General features: G+C 56.0%; 1 protein-coding gene across 3 annotated transcripts in view; it reads left to right on the plus strand.

The window, feature by feature from the left end:
- LOC101676586 (mitochondrial import inner membrane translocase subunit TIM16) overlaps positions 1–13,500 on the plus strand; it is a 64,857-nt gene extending 51,357 nt beyond the window's left edge. Inside the window, exons 20-31 of one of the 3 annotated variants that reach the window (XM_013055038.2) lie at positions 58–162; positions 242–327; positions 1,102–1,243; positions 1,342–1,431; positions 1,993–2,109; positions 2,376–2,511; positions 2,911–3,002; positions 3,529–3,615; positions 11,252–11,336; positions 12,288–12,424; positions 12,828–12,893; positions 13,341–13,500. In XM_013055038.2, the coding sequence (XP_012910492.1) occupies positions 58–162; positions 242–327; positions 1,102–1,243; positions 1,342–1,431; positions 1,993–2,109; positions 2,376–2,511; positions 2,911–3,002; positions 3,529–3,615; positions 11,252–11,336; positions 12,288–12,424; positions 12,828–12,893; positions 13,341–13,427 (1,230 nt within the window). In that variant the 3' untranslated portion in view covers positions 13,428–13,500. Of the gene's footprint in view, positions 1–57; positions 163–241; positions 328–1,101; positions 1,244–1,341; positions 1,432–1,992; positions 2,110–2,375; positions 2,512–2,910; positions 3,003–3,528; positions 3,616–3,728; positions 4,350–6,091; positions 6,236–11,251; positions 11,337–12,287; positions 12,425–12,827; positions 12,894–13,340 lie in introns of those variants that run through there. The other 2 variants (XM_004750516.3, XM_004750517.3) reach the window with 2 other exon arrangements.
- Positions 13,501–13,858: the final 358 nt, after the last annotated feature.

Genomic DNA, 13,858 nt, shown 5'->3' on the forward strand with positions numbered 1-13,858 from the left:
AGGGACCCAGCCATATGCGCAGAGCTGCCTCTCACATCTGTCTGCACCTGCCTCCAGATATTTAGCCTGGCTTGGAGTCCCGACGGACAGCATCTGGCCACTGTCTGCAAGGACGGGTACTTGCGGGTCTATGAGCCCCGGGGTGGCCCTGAGCCCCTGCAGGTGAGCAGGGTACACTGGGGGCAGCCTCCAGACCTGCCCAAGGGATGGCTGTTGGGCTTCACATGCTGTATCCCAACAGGAAGGCCCAGGGCCCGAGGGAGCCCGTGGAGCCCGTGTAGTCTGGGTGTGTGATGGCCACTGTCTGCTGGTGTCTGGTTTTGACAGGTAAGGACTCGGGGACCACCATCCCCAGCTAATTGTGTCCTCCTTCCCCAGACGCCCATACGTGTATTAGGCATCAAAACCTGTCCCTGCTATTCACTGATTGGATGGGTGGAAAGATGGCTGGATGTATCGGTGGGTTGGTGGGTAGATTGGTGGATGCATGGGAAAGAGGGAGGTGGAGAGGAAGAATGAGTCAACTGGGAACCCAGAAGGTAAGAACCCTGTGCTGCTGCCTGGAGCCCATGCCTGGTGGGGACCAGGTAAAGAGCATGAAGAAACCAAGCCTACTAGAGAGGTCCGAGGGATTGGTATTTGGCACTTGGGAGGAGGAACCAGGGAGGGCCTCCTAAGGGAGATGTCATCTGAATTGAGCCACAAAAGAGCTAGTACCCAGAAACCCAGGGGAGAGGGCATTCAAGTCTGGATGGAAAAGCCAGGAAGCTGACCAGTCAGGCCAGAGCAGAGGATGAGAAACTGAGTGTGGGGAGATAAGTCCAGACTACAGGTCTTAATGGTCAGGTAACAGTGCAGTGTTAGGACTGTGCCGAGAAGGGTCAGGGACAACAGTGAGTAGCAGTCAGGGATGAGGCTGTGGCATGACTCTAGGCCAGTAGTTCTGGGAACTGGATCAGGAAAGAGAATGGACAGAGCCCCGTCAGGCTCCGAAGCCCTCTGGGTCCCCAGCCTGACCAGGGTGCTTGCCAGAGTCCTTGCCCTGATCCAGGCCTCTGCAGCTTTAAAAGTCTGCTTCTGTTCCCCGGATCTCCCTTGCAGCCGAAGTGAGCGCCAGCTGCTTCTGTACCCCACCGAGGCCCTGGCAGGTGGCCCTTTGGCGGTCCTGGGGTTGGACGTGGCTCCCTCTACTCTGCTTCCCAGCTATGACCCAGATACCAGCCTGGTGCTACTCACCGGCAAGGTGGGCTGGGGTATGCAGGTGGGGTTGGTGGGCAGGTGAGCGGTGGGGAGGAAGGCAGCTTGACCTGGCCGCCTCCCTCTCACCACCCCGCGACCTAGGGCGACACCCGCGTGTTCCTGTATGAGCTGCTCCCGGAGGCTCCTTTCTTCCTGGAGTGCAATAGCTTCACCTCGCCGGACCCCCACAAGGTGAGGGGCGCTCCCTAGTCCTCCTTTCTTTGGAGGACACCGGGCTCCCTCGCCCTCTCCTGGCCAGATGGGGAAGTGCAGGGGCCTGTGAGGTCAGCAGGTCACTGGGCGAGGGCCGGCTGGCGGCTCTCTGGAGCTGGCTGCTCTCTGGAGCTGGCTGTTAAACTCTACCGCTATTAAAAATTAATCCATAAAATCTTAAGTTATATGAACCTACAAATAAATTACATTAAAAACCAGGGCAATAAACATCCAGTGTATCACTTCTCACTCATTTTAGCTGATCTTACAGCTGATTTTGTGCTGCTGGGCTTACTTAGTACATCTGTGGGAGCTGTCAGTGGAGACACTCTCCAGGGCTACCACACGGGTCCCCCCAGCTCTGCACTGAACACATTCTGTCGGTAGCGTGAAGTCACCATCAGGGCTACCCATCGGGGCGTCTTTCCTCCAGAGAGCTCGCAGTTGAGCGCCGCCAGCACGCCGCGGTTCAGGGACAGGCTGTGGTGCTGGCGCTCCAGGAAGGCCCCGGTGGCAGCTCAGACTCCCCTGTTCTCCCAGGGCTTCATCCTCCTGCCCAAGACGGAGTGTGACGTGCGGGAAGTAGAGTTTGCCCGATGCCTGCGGCTTCGCCAGACCTCCCTGGAGCCTGTCGCCTTCCGGCTACCCCGAGTCAGGGTACGGTTGGAGGCCTGGCACCCAACACCTAGTCCCCCTTCCCAACCTCCATCAGGAGCTTTGGAGCCTGACTGGCCCTGTCACCAAACAATGCCATTTCACTGCTCTTTGGGGCACCTGTACCGCTTACTCTGCTGAGATTCTGAAACTGGCAGAAGGCCCAGCCCGGGGTCCTGGGTCTTACCTTACTGCCTTTCCAAGGGATGTTCATGTGCCCTGGGCATCTGGTTGGTGCTTCCGGGTAGCCCCTTCCTCCTTCCCTACAGAAAGAGTTCTTCCAGGATGATGTCTTCCCAGACACAGCCATGAGCTGGGAGCCGGTGCTCAGTGCCAGCGCCTGGCTGGCCGGTGCCAATGGGCAGCTCCAGCTTCTCAGCCTGCAGCCTCCTGGCATGACCCCAGGTAGGATGAGGAGCTGGGGGGTGGTGAGCGGGAAGCAGGGGAGTGGGTAGGGATGGGAGAAAGGGGCAAATGGCCAAGTCCAAGGTCCCCCTGTCCCTGATGGGACACAGGAACCCCTGGCATTCCCAAGGATGGGGTGCTTGCATTTCCAGGCTTAGACTCTGAGCCCTTTGAGGACAGAGCACAGGGTCTGTGTTTCCAACCCTGACAGAAACAAACACACGTGCACACAGGCACACACGCACACTGCCAGGTACCCCTAATGGGCCTTGTGAACAGAGGGTGGAGTAGCTGATGTTGCCCCCTCTGGCGTCTCCTCCCCAAGAATCAAGGGCTGGGCAAAGAGTCCTCACCAGGGGGATTCTCTGATGTCCGATGCCTGTCCCTCCCCCACCTCAGTGAGCCAGGCCCCCCGTGAAGCCCCTGCCCGACGGGTCCCACCCTCAGCACTCTACCTGGAAGAGAAGTCGGACCAGCAAAAGAAGGAAGAGGTAGGCACAGGACACAGTTGGCCAGTGTGGCACGCAGAGGGTCCTGGCTACACCTGGTGACTGGCTTCCCATTCTCTAGTCCAGCCCAAGCTGAGGCAGGAGCTGGTGTCATCCCTCGCTCAGTTGGGCAGCTTGATGGGGAGACCCCTGTAGCTGACCCATGGGGCAGGGGACTCAGGAAGCCAGGGAAGGGCAGAAAGAGGTCCCTATCCGGCCTGGCCCAACCCAAACAGAGCCAAGACTTTGAGACCCAAATACGTTTGGGACCCTGGCGCACATTTGAGCGTCTGAGGCAGTGTGCGGAGATAGCCGCCCTGGGACTCCAGTGCTGTGTGTCCATCTGCCTCTGGCCCCCTGATCCCTGATGAGGTTTCTTTTTCTGTGAAAACATCCACTTCGTCAGATGTAATGGCTCTGATGAAAATGGCTCTTTTCACAATCTTGAGGGGTTCAGTGTGAGGTCCTGTGTTCTGGGCTTGGAAGTCCTGTCCTGTTGCCTTCCCAACTCTTCTCCTGTCCGGTCTAGCTGCTGAATGCCATGGTGGCCAAGCTAGGGAACCGGGAGGATCCACTCCCCCAGGACTCGTTTGAAGGTGTGGACGAGGACGAGTGGGTGAGTAGAGAAGAGGACCTTGGCATCGCCTCCCTCCCTCCGTCACCTTGCAGCCGACGCCCCCCACCCTTCCCCAGACCTCTCACCCCCCCCCCCTTGGTTTATCTCCCCAGGACTAGCCTGCCCACCACTACCTCTAGCCTCACCGGCCGCTGCCACCTCCTAGAACCACCTGGCGTGGTGCCCTCTGCACGCCTCACATCTCACCCTCCAGCTGGGAGAGGCCTCTTGGCTCTGGCACACTTTATCCCAAAGCCCTGGCTTCCTTTGAGCCTTGGGGACTTCTCTGGCCTCTGGGCCCCACTGTAGCTCCCGTGGATTGTCTGCACCTCTGCTTTCTGTGGGACTGGCTGTTTTTCCTCAGCTGCCTGCTAGCATGGGGAGCCAGGGGTGTGGGCGTGGGGTGGGGGGGGAGTGGGGGTCAGTAGCACACCCCTGGGCTGGTCCCAGCCTGGGCTGGCTTCGCCCAGCACCTTCAGTTGTTACACGCTGTCCTCTCTCGCCTGCTGCCCCACTTCTTATCAGGAGTCTTGGGGGCTGGCCCCCTGCCAGGCCATTTGGAGCAGCACCAGTCTCAGGGGACAGGGACCAGTTGCCCTCCTCCTCAGGTGTGAAACCAGGAGAAAGGGGCATTACAGAGCTGAGGGCCCAATTCAGGGGGCTGTGAACCCCTCAGGGACTGGCCTGAGTATACCCTGGATGTTTTCAGCAATTAAACTTTTTGAAGCTGGCGACCTCTTGAGCTGCTGTGGTCTTTTGGCTGATGAAGGGAAAGGGAACAGAAGGATGGGTGAGGGAATTTGGCTCTGGGTCCCCGCTTGTCCCAGGCTTCACTTTGCTCCTGAGCTCTTTTCTGCTGCTACGAGTTAGTTCATTCATCCAGCACATAGGCAGTGCTGTGGATGGTAGACACCGTAATGAACGAGAGAGACCAGGCCTCTCGAGGTACTTGTTCCACTTGTGCTGGGAAGCCAGACTGTGTGCAAGTAAGCAGACCATGAAGAAAGCCATAAAGAAGACAAAACAGAGCCACCTGGCCGGTTCAGTTGGTAGAGCATGCAACTCTTGATCTCAGGGTAGTGAGATAAACATGCCCCATGTTGGGCATAGACATTACTTAATTAAGAAAAAAAAAGCGGGGGACAAATGTGGAAAGGGAGCAGCCAAGATGTAGGGAGAACAGGGTATTCAGAATATGAGGGGCAACCTTTAAGCTGAGAGCTGAGGCCTGAAGGCCACAGAGCCACAAGAGCATTTCAGACAAAAGAAAGGGTGGTCACCGCACTGAAGGAAGAAAGAATTTGGAGATTAGGAGGAAAGGGCAGTGGTCCAACACATTGTCCAAGGCAGCCTGACTTAACCTTCATTAGGGTTAGGTGTTGAGTACCTTCCCTTTGCCAGCCACCTATCTAGGAGTGGAGAAAAGATAAAAGTCCTCTCCACGAGGAATCTACATTCTAGTGGGAAGGAACAGGTTATGAACAGTGAACATAAAATAAATGAATTATGATAATATGGAAGAAGGTGATAAGAAAGAAGTTTTGGGGGAAAAAATAGAGGGGACTGAGAGCCAGACACAAAAAGTCACATACCGTATGATTCCGCTTCCATGAGCTATTCAGAACAGACCAGTAGAGGAGCACCTGGGTGGCTCAGTCAGGTAAGCATCTGCCTTCCACTCAGGTCATGATCCTGGGGTGTTGGGGTGGAGTCCTGCATCAGGCTCCCTGCCCAGCAGGGAGCCCGCTTCCCCTTCTCCCTCTACCATTCCCCCTCACACCCCCTTATGATCTCTGGCTCTCTGTCAAGTGAAATCTTTAAAAAAAAAAAAAAGTAACAGAAATCCGAAGGACAGGACAAAGCTTAGCAGTCACCTAGAGCTGGGGGAGGCAAGGGCGGGCAGTTTTTTTTTGGGGGGGGGGGAGTTTAATGAAGATGTTCTGGTGTTCTAGTGGTGATGGTTGCACAACTCTGAGTACACTAAGAAGAATTGAATTGTGCGCTCTAAAATAGTGAACTTTATCTCAAAGCAGTTACTAAAAGCAGTTACTAAAACACAATGCGGGGCGAGTTGCAGCGTTGGTGGGGAACGGGGTGGGCCTCATTGAGGAGGTGACATTTGAGCAAGAACTTGAGAGAGATGCCCTTTCCAGACAGAAGGAACCTAGAAGGAAAACCGTTTTGAAGTTTTCTGTTTTCTTATATATTTGTGAGACTTCCGCACCCTACTTATGTTCGTGGGGTGTTTTATGTTTATTGCATATCCTTTAGGACGAAATATTTTGCCAAAACAAGGGAAGAAATTGCCCCGCATTTGACAGATGTGTTCATTCTGTCGCATCTAGCGCGGCGGGATAAACAGGAGGGCGACCCTGGGTCCTGGGACCGCCCATCGCCCGCCCCCGGTTGTCTTATGAGCCGAGGCCGACTCCGCCTCGGACTCCGCCCACTGGTTATATCCGACACACGCCCCGCCCCCGGGGCGGAACAGTGCGCATGCCTAGTAAGGCGTCACGCATGCGCTCTCTCCCTTGACCTCTGACCCGCCGGCCGCCCTTGAGTTGGAACCGTGGGGCTAGGGAGCCGGAGCCCGCGACTCCGAGGCGGAGCGGCCACCATGGTGAGCCTTGGTTAGGGCCCTGCTGAGCGGGAAGGGAGGCCGTTTCGGGGCTGGGGCCAGGGCGGCGAACTCTGGCCGGGCTGCGGGCGGGGCGCGCCGCCTACGTGCCCGGGGGGAATTGGGTCCGGGGGCGTCGCACCGGGAGGACTGCGGCGGGCTCTGGCGGCCCCGGGGCCACAGAAGGCAGGGCGGGCCTGGCCGGCCTGAAAATGCCCAGCGGAGGCGGTCGCCATGTGCGCACAGCCCCCGCGCGGAGACCTGGCCCGGGAGTCCCTGCGCAGGCTCGCAGCCAGTTGGTGGTATCGCCCTGTAGTACTGTCCCTGTTTGAAAGCTGACGAAACGGGCTCCGAGACTTTGCCAAGAAAGTAGCACACCCGGGGCTTCACCAGGCCCCGCGACACCGAAAGCTGAGCGTTTCTGCGGTACCATTGGCACCCGGAGCCGGTCCAGAGAGCTGGGCCGGACTGGCTGCGACAGGTCACCTGGGGACCCTTTAAAAATGCAGTGTCCTTAGTTCTGTCCACGGAGGTTCTAGAAGTCCCCCCGGGTGATTGAAGCAGTCGGTTTGGGAAGGGCTTGCAGGTGCCAGGCCCTGAGCTGAGGCCTCATGTGGGTTCTCTCATTAATGCTTATGAAATTCGTATGGTCCTTGTCCCCTTTTCACTGAGGAGGACCCTGAATGCCAGGGAGTTTGATTCCTCCAGGGTCATTTCATCCAGCGGTGTCAGAGATGAGTGTTGACCTGGTCACTGCCGTGTTTTTTGACGACCTACAATGAAGCCTCCAACCGGGTCCCTGTCATGCATTCCTGGGTGTCACTCTGAGCCACCCTTCAGAGCCAGATAAAATGTTGCTCTTGAGGAGTTTGTATCCCTAAAGGAGGAATTGGGCAAGTCTGTAAAATATGACAGCTTGGTAATAGGATAAGATCGTGTTCTGAGACGGTTTCACTGGGGTGGGGAGCGGTACCATCTTAAAGGATGTTGGGTTTTGACAGTATGAGAGTAGTAGGGAGGGCATTCAAGGTTCATGGGTATGGTGTCGGGGGGGTGACAAAAATGTACTGGAACTAGTGATACTCTACTTTTTAGTGTATTTACAGAGTTTGTGAAGACACTAACATCGCTGAGTATTTGAGAAGAGTGACTTATGTGTGAATTGGGAGACATCGGGGTAAAAGTAGTAAGAGCCAACTTAAACGTAGATGGTATGGCTGCAGGGCAGAGAGAGGTGAGGGGAGAGAAAACCAGAGAAGTTATTTGGAGTTAGAGCTGAGAATGCCCGCCTAAGAAGTGGACTGAGTTTGTAGGCAGTGACTGTGGAGAGTTGTGTGACAGAAGCCCTCCAGCAGAGGGAGCGGTAGGAACGGGAATTTGGAAACCCTGTCTGGGGGCATAGAGTTTTTGCCAAGGGTGAGCTGGTTGTCATATTCATAGAAATGCCAGTCAGGCTGCCATGCCAGCCATAGATCGGGGCCCCAGGCATACCATGGTCCTGACTGTTCTCCTGCCTTGTTGTGATGCCAGAGGCTGTTTGCGGGGGCTCTGGGTGAACAAAGCCCCCCTCCTACCTCAGTGCATCGTTGAGGAGGTTAGGTTCGGTGGCAGTCTCTGCCCACTGGCCCAAGAGCCTGGAACTGGGCTTTTTTTTTTTTTTAAAGATTTTATTTATTTATTTGACAGAGATCACAAGTAGGCAGAGAGGCAGGCAGAGAAAGTGAAAGGGAAGCAGGCTCCCTGCTGAGCAGAGAGCCCGATGTGGGACTCAATCCCAGGACCCTGAGATCATGACCTGAGCTGAAGGCAGCGGCTTAACCCACTGAGCCACCCAGGTGCCCCCTGGAACTGGGCTTTGAAGGGAACATTGCACATGGGTCTTTCTGAAAGCCAGGTTCCTTTCTTGATGCACTTAACATGAGATAAGCCACATTCCCAAAAGTCCCCCGGTGCTTGGCTGTGCCCTTCTGCTCTTGTCCTGAGTTGGATGCCATGTCAGCTGGTTGTTCTTGTCCAGGGTCTTCAGGCCCAAGTGTCAGTCAGTGGACTATGGGATGTTTTGGGACTTTCTGGGAGAGGCCTCAGCTAGTGGCAGTCTTCCTCATTCCTTGTCACTAGCAGAACTCTGAGCGTGGCTGATCCATAGCTGGCGCTGGGTACTGAATGAGCGGATGATCCCTAGACCAGCAGGGTCTCGTCCAGAAGCGAAGGTTAAGGTTGGGCTGCTTTGAACCTGCCACTGACTGCCTGGTTGGTTTTACGTGGATTGCCTCCTGAGGACCTTGCAGCCCTCCTGTGAGGAAGGTATTATTTTCCCCAATTTGCAGGTGAGAAAACTGAGGTTCCGAGTGGTTGAGTAATTTTCCCAGGGCCACACAGCTAACTAGAAAACAAGCCAGGAGTCTAGGTTATATCTCCAAAGCAGCCTTCTCCCTCCTCTTCTACACTGCTTCTCACTGCCCTTGGCACATAGCCTGGTTTTTTGCAGCCTTCTCCCCTGAGGAATCAGCGGATATGTCAAATGAGTTGCCTCATTGGGAAAAGCTGTTACTCCATAGTGTCTGAGCTTTGTTAAGTTTTGTGAAACGAAGAAGTGTAATAGATGAAAAGCAACGTTTACTGAGCACCTATTATATCACCAGGTTCTGTGCCAGACGCTTTACAAGCATTATCTAATCGAATCCCTGACAGCCCTGTTATTGGGCACATTTCACAGGGGAGGAAATAGGCTGAGGGAACCTGAGAGTTTGTGTCGGGCACACAGGTGATCCCAGAGGTCGCCTATATGACCACACACCATACTTCCTCCCCTGGAGAGGCCTCAGCAGGCCAGCCAGGCAGCCTGCTTAGCCAGCCGGGATGGCCTCTGAAACCGCAGGCCCCCCGAGCCACTGTGCAGCCGTGGCGCTCCAGCAGTGGGAGTGACCGGGCTGTAGTGGTCTGAAGTCTGCAGCTGTGGCTGAGGAGCTGCCCCTCTACCTTCTCAGTAGTACCTTCTCAACGTTCATTACTGAGCAGCAGCCACTCCTCCGGGCAGAGAAGTCAGTGGGCAGTACTAGCCAGAGCTGTGGGGCTGCCGTTGGGCGTGGGGCAGCAGATGAATGCATGGTCTGAGGCCTGAAGGGTGTGCAGGCCGAGGGAACCCTCTGAAGTCACCTACGGGCCTGTCACCCTCTCCATGCCCCAGACAGGACCAGCAGTCCATCCAGGAACCTCCTCTCCCACTCGGGAGGGGCTTTGGGCTTGGAGGGAGAGGTTAGGCAACTTCCCAACCCGCAGTGTGCCCCGTGTTTGTCTTGCCACCCACAGCACAGCTGGCTGCGGCCCTACCCCCTCCCTTTGATCACTAAAGAGTCCTCACTGAGCTTTGCTTTTTAGTGTGAAATACAGGACTTAGGAAATTTCTACTTAGTTGTGAAATCCAAACCCACTTCCATTTATTAATTACTGCTAACGTCCCAGAACCAACATCCCACTCCGCCCATAAGGGCAGGTTCATTGGAAGCCAAACCAGGCCAGTTTGGGAGTCCGGATTCCACTGGAATCTGACAAGCCCCTCTTTGGCTGGGTTCTTGGTCCTGGTCAGGTTGCTCACTTGCCCTCCCTGTAGGATCCTGTGTGGGGTGGGCAGCCTGGAGATGCCACGGCAAACAGCGCCAGTTTGGGGTTTCCTACCCACCTTCCCCTTGAGGACTAGCCATGTCCTCAGGCTGATCATTAAACCTCTCTGTGCCTGGTGTCTTGAATTTTGGGGTTGAATGGCACAGTAAGTAGAATACGGTGACTGGCACCCAGGCTCGGTTGATACCTGTTGAGTGACAACGTGTGATGACAGACGAGTGCAAAGAAGAGAAAGGGAAACCACGGGAGGATGCCCGTGAGCAGTGTCGACCCGCAGTGAGTGCTCTCTGGGTCCTCCGCACACCCTGCTTTGTGCTGTCGCACACACAAGGCTCAGGGCCATTGCCACATGTGCTGTTTGTGTGTAATCTCTGTTCTCAGTCGGTCTGTACAGTTTCCTATCTCAGCCACCTTTTTACCCTTAACCTCTAACGACCTTACACGTCCCCTGTGCTCTAGGTTGCTCCCAGGACAACCTTTACACTTTCTCCTGTTGGGCTCGCCCTGGTCCCACTGCTGAGAAAGCCCCGATACTCCCTTCATGATTCCATCTGCCCTCAAAATCCAGCCCAGGAGAAATATCTTTTCTCTGAGTTTCCATCTCATCTTGAGGCTTTCTTCCATTGCCTTTCTGTCCTCCTGGGCATGGTTCATGAGACTCTAAGGTACTGGGTTAGAAAACTGTGCTGCGCCAATGTAGACGCTTCCCCATTGGGCGGGTCAGTGTGCAGGAGCTCTGAGGGCACAGCTGGCTTCCGCGGATCCTTGTAGGCCGGGTGCTGAGCAGAGCTTATGGGACTCTGCACGGGCTTGAACCAGTGGAGGAGCTGGTGGCCAGTCCTGTTCTCCCTCAGCAGCTGGCCCTCCATATCTTTGTCTCAGTAGCAGCACCCCCCCCCCCCACCGTGGGCTTTTTGCTGCTTGAAGGTGGAGAGTCTTGTTCACTTTTGTTGTGTTAATTGGAAGGGTGGTCACTAATCTTGGGAACTGAGGAGGCTCCTGGCTCCCTGAGTTTCCCGGCTGGTTGAACAGAGGTGGGAGCTGCCAGTCTCAGGAGCTCAGAAGGGACATGCAGGGCGAGTTAATGGTCTGGGCGCAGCCACTGGGCCCTGCAGCCCCATCACCTCAGCTCCTCCCCTCCTGTGTGAAGGCCGTTGGCAGGGGGTGGGGGGGGTCCTGTCTGTCCCTGGGGACTCCCTTGGGTTCACCCCCAGCCGTCTGTCCGGTGAGCACCTGAACCACCCAGAGCAGAGGCTCTTTTTCAGGGTATTTGGAACAAGTCACCTGTGGCTGCTGCTCTGTGCTTCATCACCTCCAAGACCTTGTCACTCGGCCGCCTTTTCCAGGGTCCCATCTCTAGAATGCAGCCTGCTAACCAGGTACCTGCTTTGTCCACAGGCCAAGTACCTGGCCCAGATCATTGTGATGGGGGCGCAGGTGGTGGGCAGGGCCTTCGCAAGAGCGCTGCGGCAGGAGTTTGCAGGTAAGGCTCTGGGGGTGCTGGCAGCTCTGGCCCAGGTCACATTTTCCCATCTTAGCCGCTCACTACGGGCCCACAGTGAATGCAGAGACCCTCAGCAGCCTGGGGCATTTCCTGGGGGTGGGGGACATCATTGGGTTTTGGGACATTCTCATGAAAGGGAAACTTGGGGGGGCGGCTGGGTAGCTCAGTGGGTTAAAGCCTCTGCCTGCCTCTCTGCCTACTTGTGATCTCCATCTGTCAAATAAATAAAAATAAATAAAATCTTTAAGAAAGAAAGAAAGAAAGGGAAACTTGGTTGACATGAACATGGAGGCAGGAGGTGGCAAGCTGGCTCACCTGGCCACCTGTTTTTGTAAACAGTTTTACTGGAACACAGCCCTACCCTCTGGTTGCTTATAAGGCAAAGTCACATAATTGCAACACAGACTCTAATTGCTCTGCAAAGCCTAAAACGTTTATTCTTTGACCCTTTAAGAGAAAGTTTGGTGGCTCCTGATTCTAGGGTCACTGAAATGGAAAAGGTCACCTGAGCCACTTGTTTTGCCGTCTATGAAACTGGTGGGTGGCCAGGTCTCACCTGAGCTGTTATTACCTCTTCCTACCTACAGCTTCGTCCTGCTTCCCATTGTAGCCTAAAGCTCCCCAACTTGCTGTCACTTGGGATGAGGGGTTAGGGGAGAGGAGTGGGACAGGGCCATCTCATGGTTTTGGTTGGCACCAGGTACCAGGGTTGGGGACCAGAACCTGCTCCTGTCCTCCAGTGGGCTCAGACTTCACTTCATAGACTCCCCACCCAACCCTCCCAAAAAATCCACTCCTAGAGAGGGGATGCACCCCGTTCCTGCGCGTGTCTTCTCCCATGCCAACTGGCATGCTGCGCTGCCTATGTGGAAGGCCCAAGGGATCCTTTGGGCCCCTGAGGGCTGAGCACTCACCAGTGTGTCCACATAGCCAGCCGGGCGGCAGCTGATGCGCGAGGACGTGCTGGACACCAGTCTGCAGCTGCCTCTAACCTGTCTGGCCTCAGCCTCCAGGAGGCCCAGCAGATTCTCAATGTCTCCAAGCTGAGCCCTGAGGAGATCCAGAAGGTGAGACTACGAGGCTGGCTCGGAGGTGGGTCTTGCCTGGGCAGACCAGAATGGCGGCCTGAGGGGTCGGGCCACCAGGATCAGGAGGAGTGAAGGTGGCTCGGCGGAAAGAGGCGGGTGTGGAGGCTGTGGCTGCAGCCAGCTTGGACTCCCAAGTTGTGGGAGCTGCTTGTCACTCCATTTTTACGCCCGAAGCAGGCAGTGGCACAGAACTCCTTCCCCCCGTGGGCACCTGTCCACTTCTCTGTCCCCTAGCAGTGACAGTGGCTTCGGGGTTACATGGGGGGACACGTGGGGCGTCAGGGTTGAACCCTCTGGCTTTCCTTCTTTGTCATTTCCTAGCTTCCCCTGCCTCTGTAACCCAGAGACTGCACACCCTCTCACCGTCTCCCCTCCTCTGCAGAACTACGAACACCTATTCAAGGTGAACGATAAGTCCGTGGGTGGCTCCTTCTACCTGCAGTCCAAGGTGAGTGCTCTTCGATGCTGGGAGGAGGGCACGCAAGGGGGCCTCTTCTCACTGGGGCCCCTCATTTCTAGGAAGTTCAGAACTTGGCAGGCAGGAAGTTGTGCCCTTCCTTGGTGCCCCAGCCTCAGGGAATACCCCCTAAATTGCCATTCCCTCCAGCTACCTCAGCTCCATGGGGCCTAGCCGCTTGGGCTGAATTGCCTGGGCCCTGTGTCACCTGGACAGTGGCCCTCCCAGCAGCCATGGCTTTGCGGGAACAGGACCACTAGCTGATAGACAGCAGGGTGTGCCTGGGCCCTGTCCCCCCTGGGAGTGCTGGGCACTGATAAAGGAAGCACTTGTGTTTCCCAAGCTGTTAGCTTAGACATGCCTGCTGCTGTGCAGGGCCTGGGAAGGGCAGAGGCCCATCCCACTCACTGTCCTGCCTGGTTCTGATTCCCTCCCCAGGTGGTCCGAGCCTGGGAGCGCCTGCAGGAGGAGCTCAGGATCCAGGCCCAGGAGAACAGAGAGAAGGAACAGATGCCCAAAACGTGACCGCTCAGCTTGCCCCACTGCACCCTGCCCACCTCCTTTAATTTATAGTTTGGTAATAAATGTCCTTTCTGCATTTCTCAGTGCACACATCCAGATTCCAGCCAGTCCTGCCCTCCTGGTGCCAGGCCCCTCCTGCAGCATCAGTGTCCTTAGGTCTCCCTCACCCTTCCCACGAGGTACAGAGCCCTGCACCCCCGGCTCTGCCACAGGCCGCCTCTCCCTGAGCAGGGTTTCCCGCTAGCATCTCTGGAATCTGGGTGGAATGTTCCAGTGCCGCCAGGAAAGAGAAGCCTTCACCAGACTCCCATTGGACAAAGGCCAGGGAGTTGTGTCTCCCCCAGAACAAAGGCTTCGCCCACCAAAGTCACAGCAGGTAGTGGCAGGGTGAGGACCTGAACCCATGATACTTATCCAAAATCTTCTCTCTCTGC

The sequence above is a fragment of the Mustela putorius genome, unplaced genomic scaffold (genome assembly GCF_011764305.1).
Source record: "Mustela putorius furo isolate JIRA1106 unplaced genomic scaffold, ASM1176430v1.1 tig00004007_pilon_pilon_pilon, whole genome shotgun sequence".
Taxonomy (NCBI): Eukaryota; Metazoa; Chordata; class Mammalia; order Carnivora; family Mustelidae; genus Mustela; species Mustela putorius.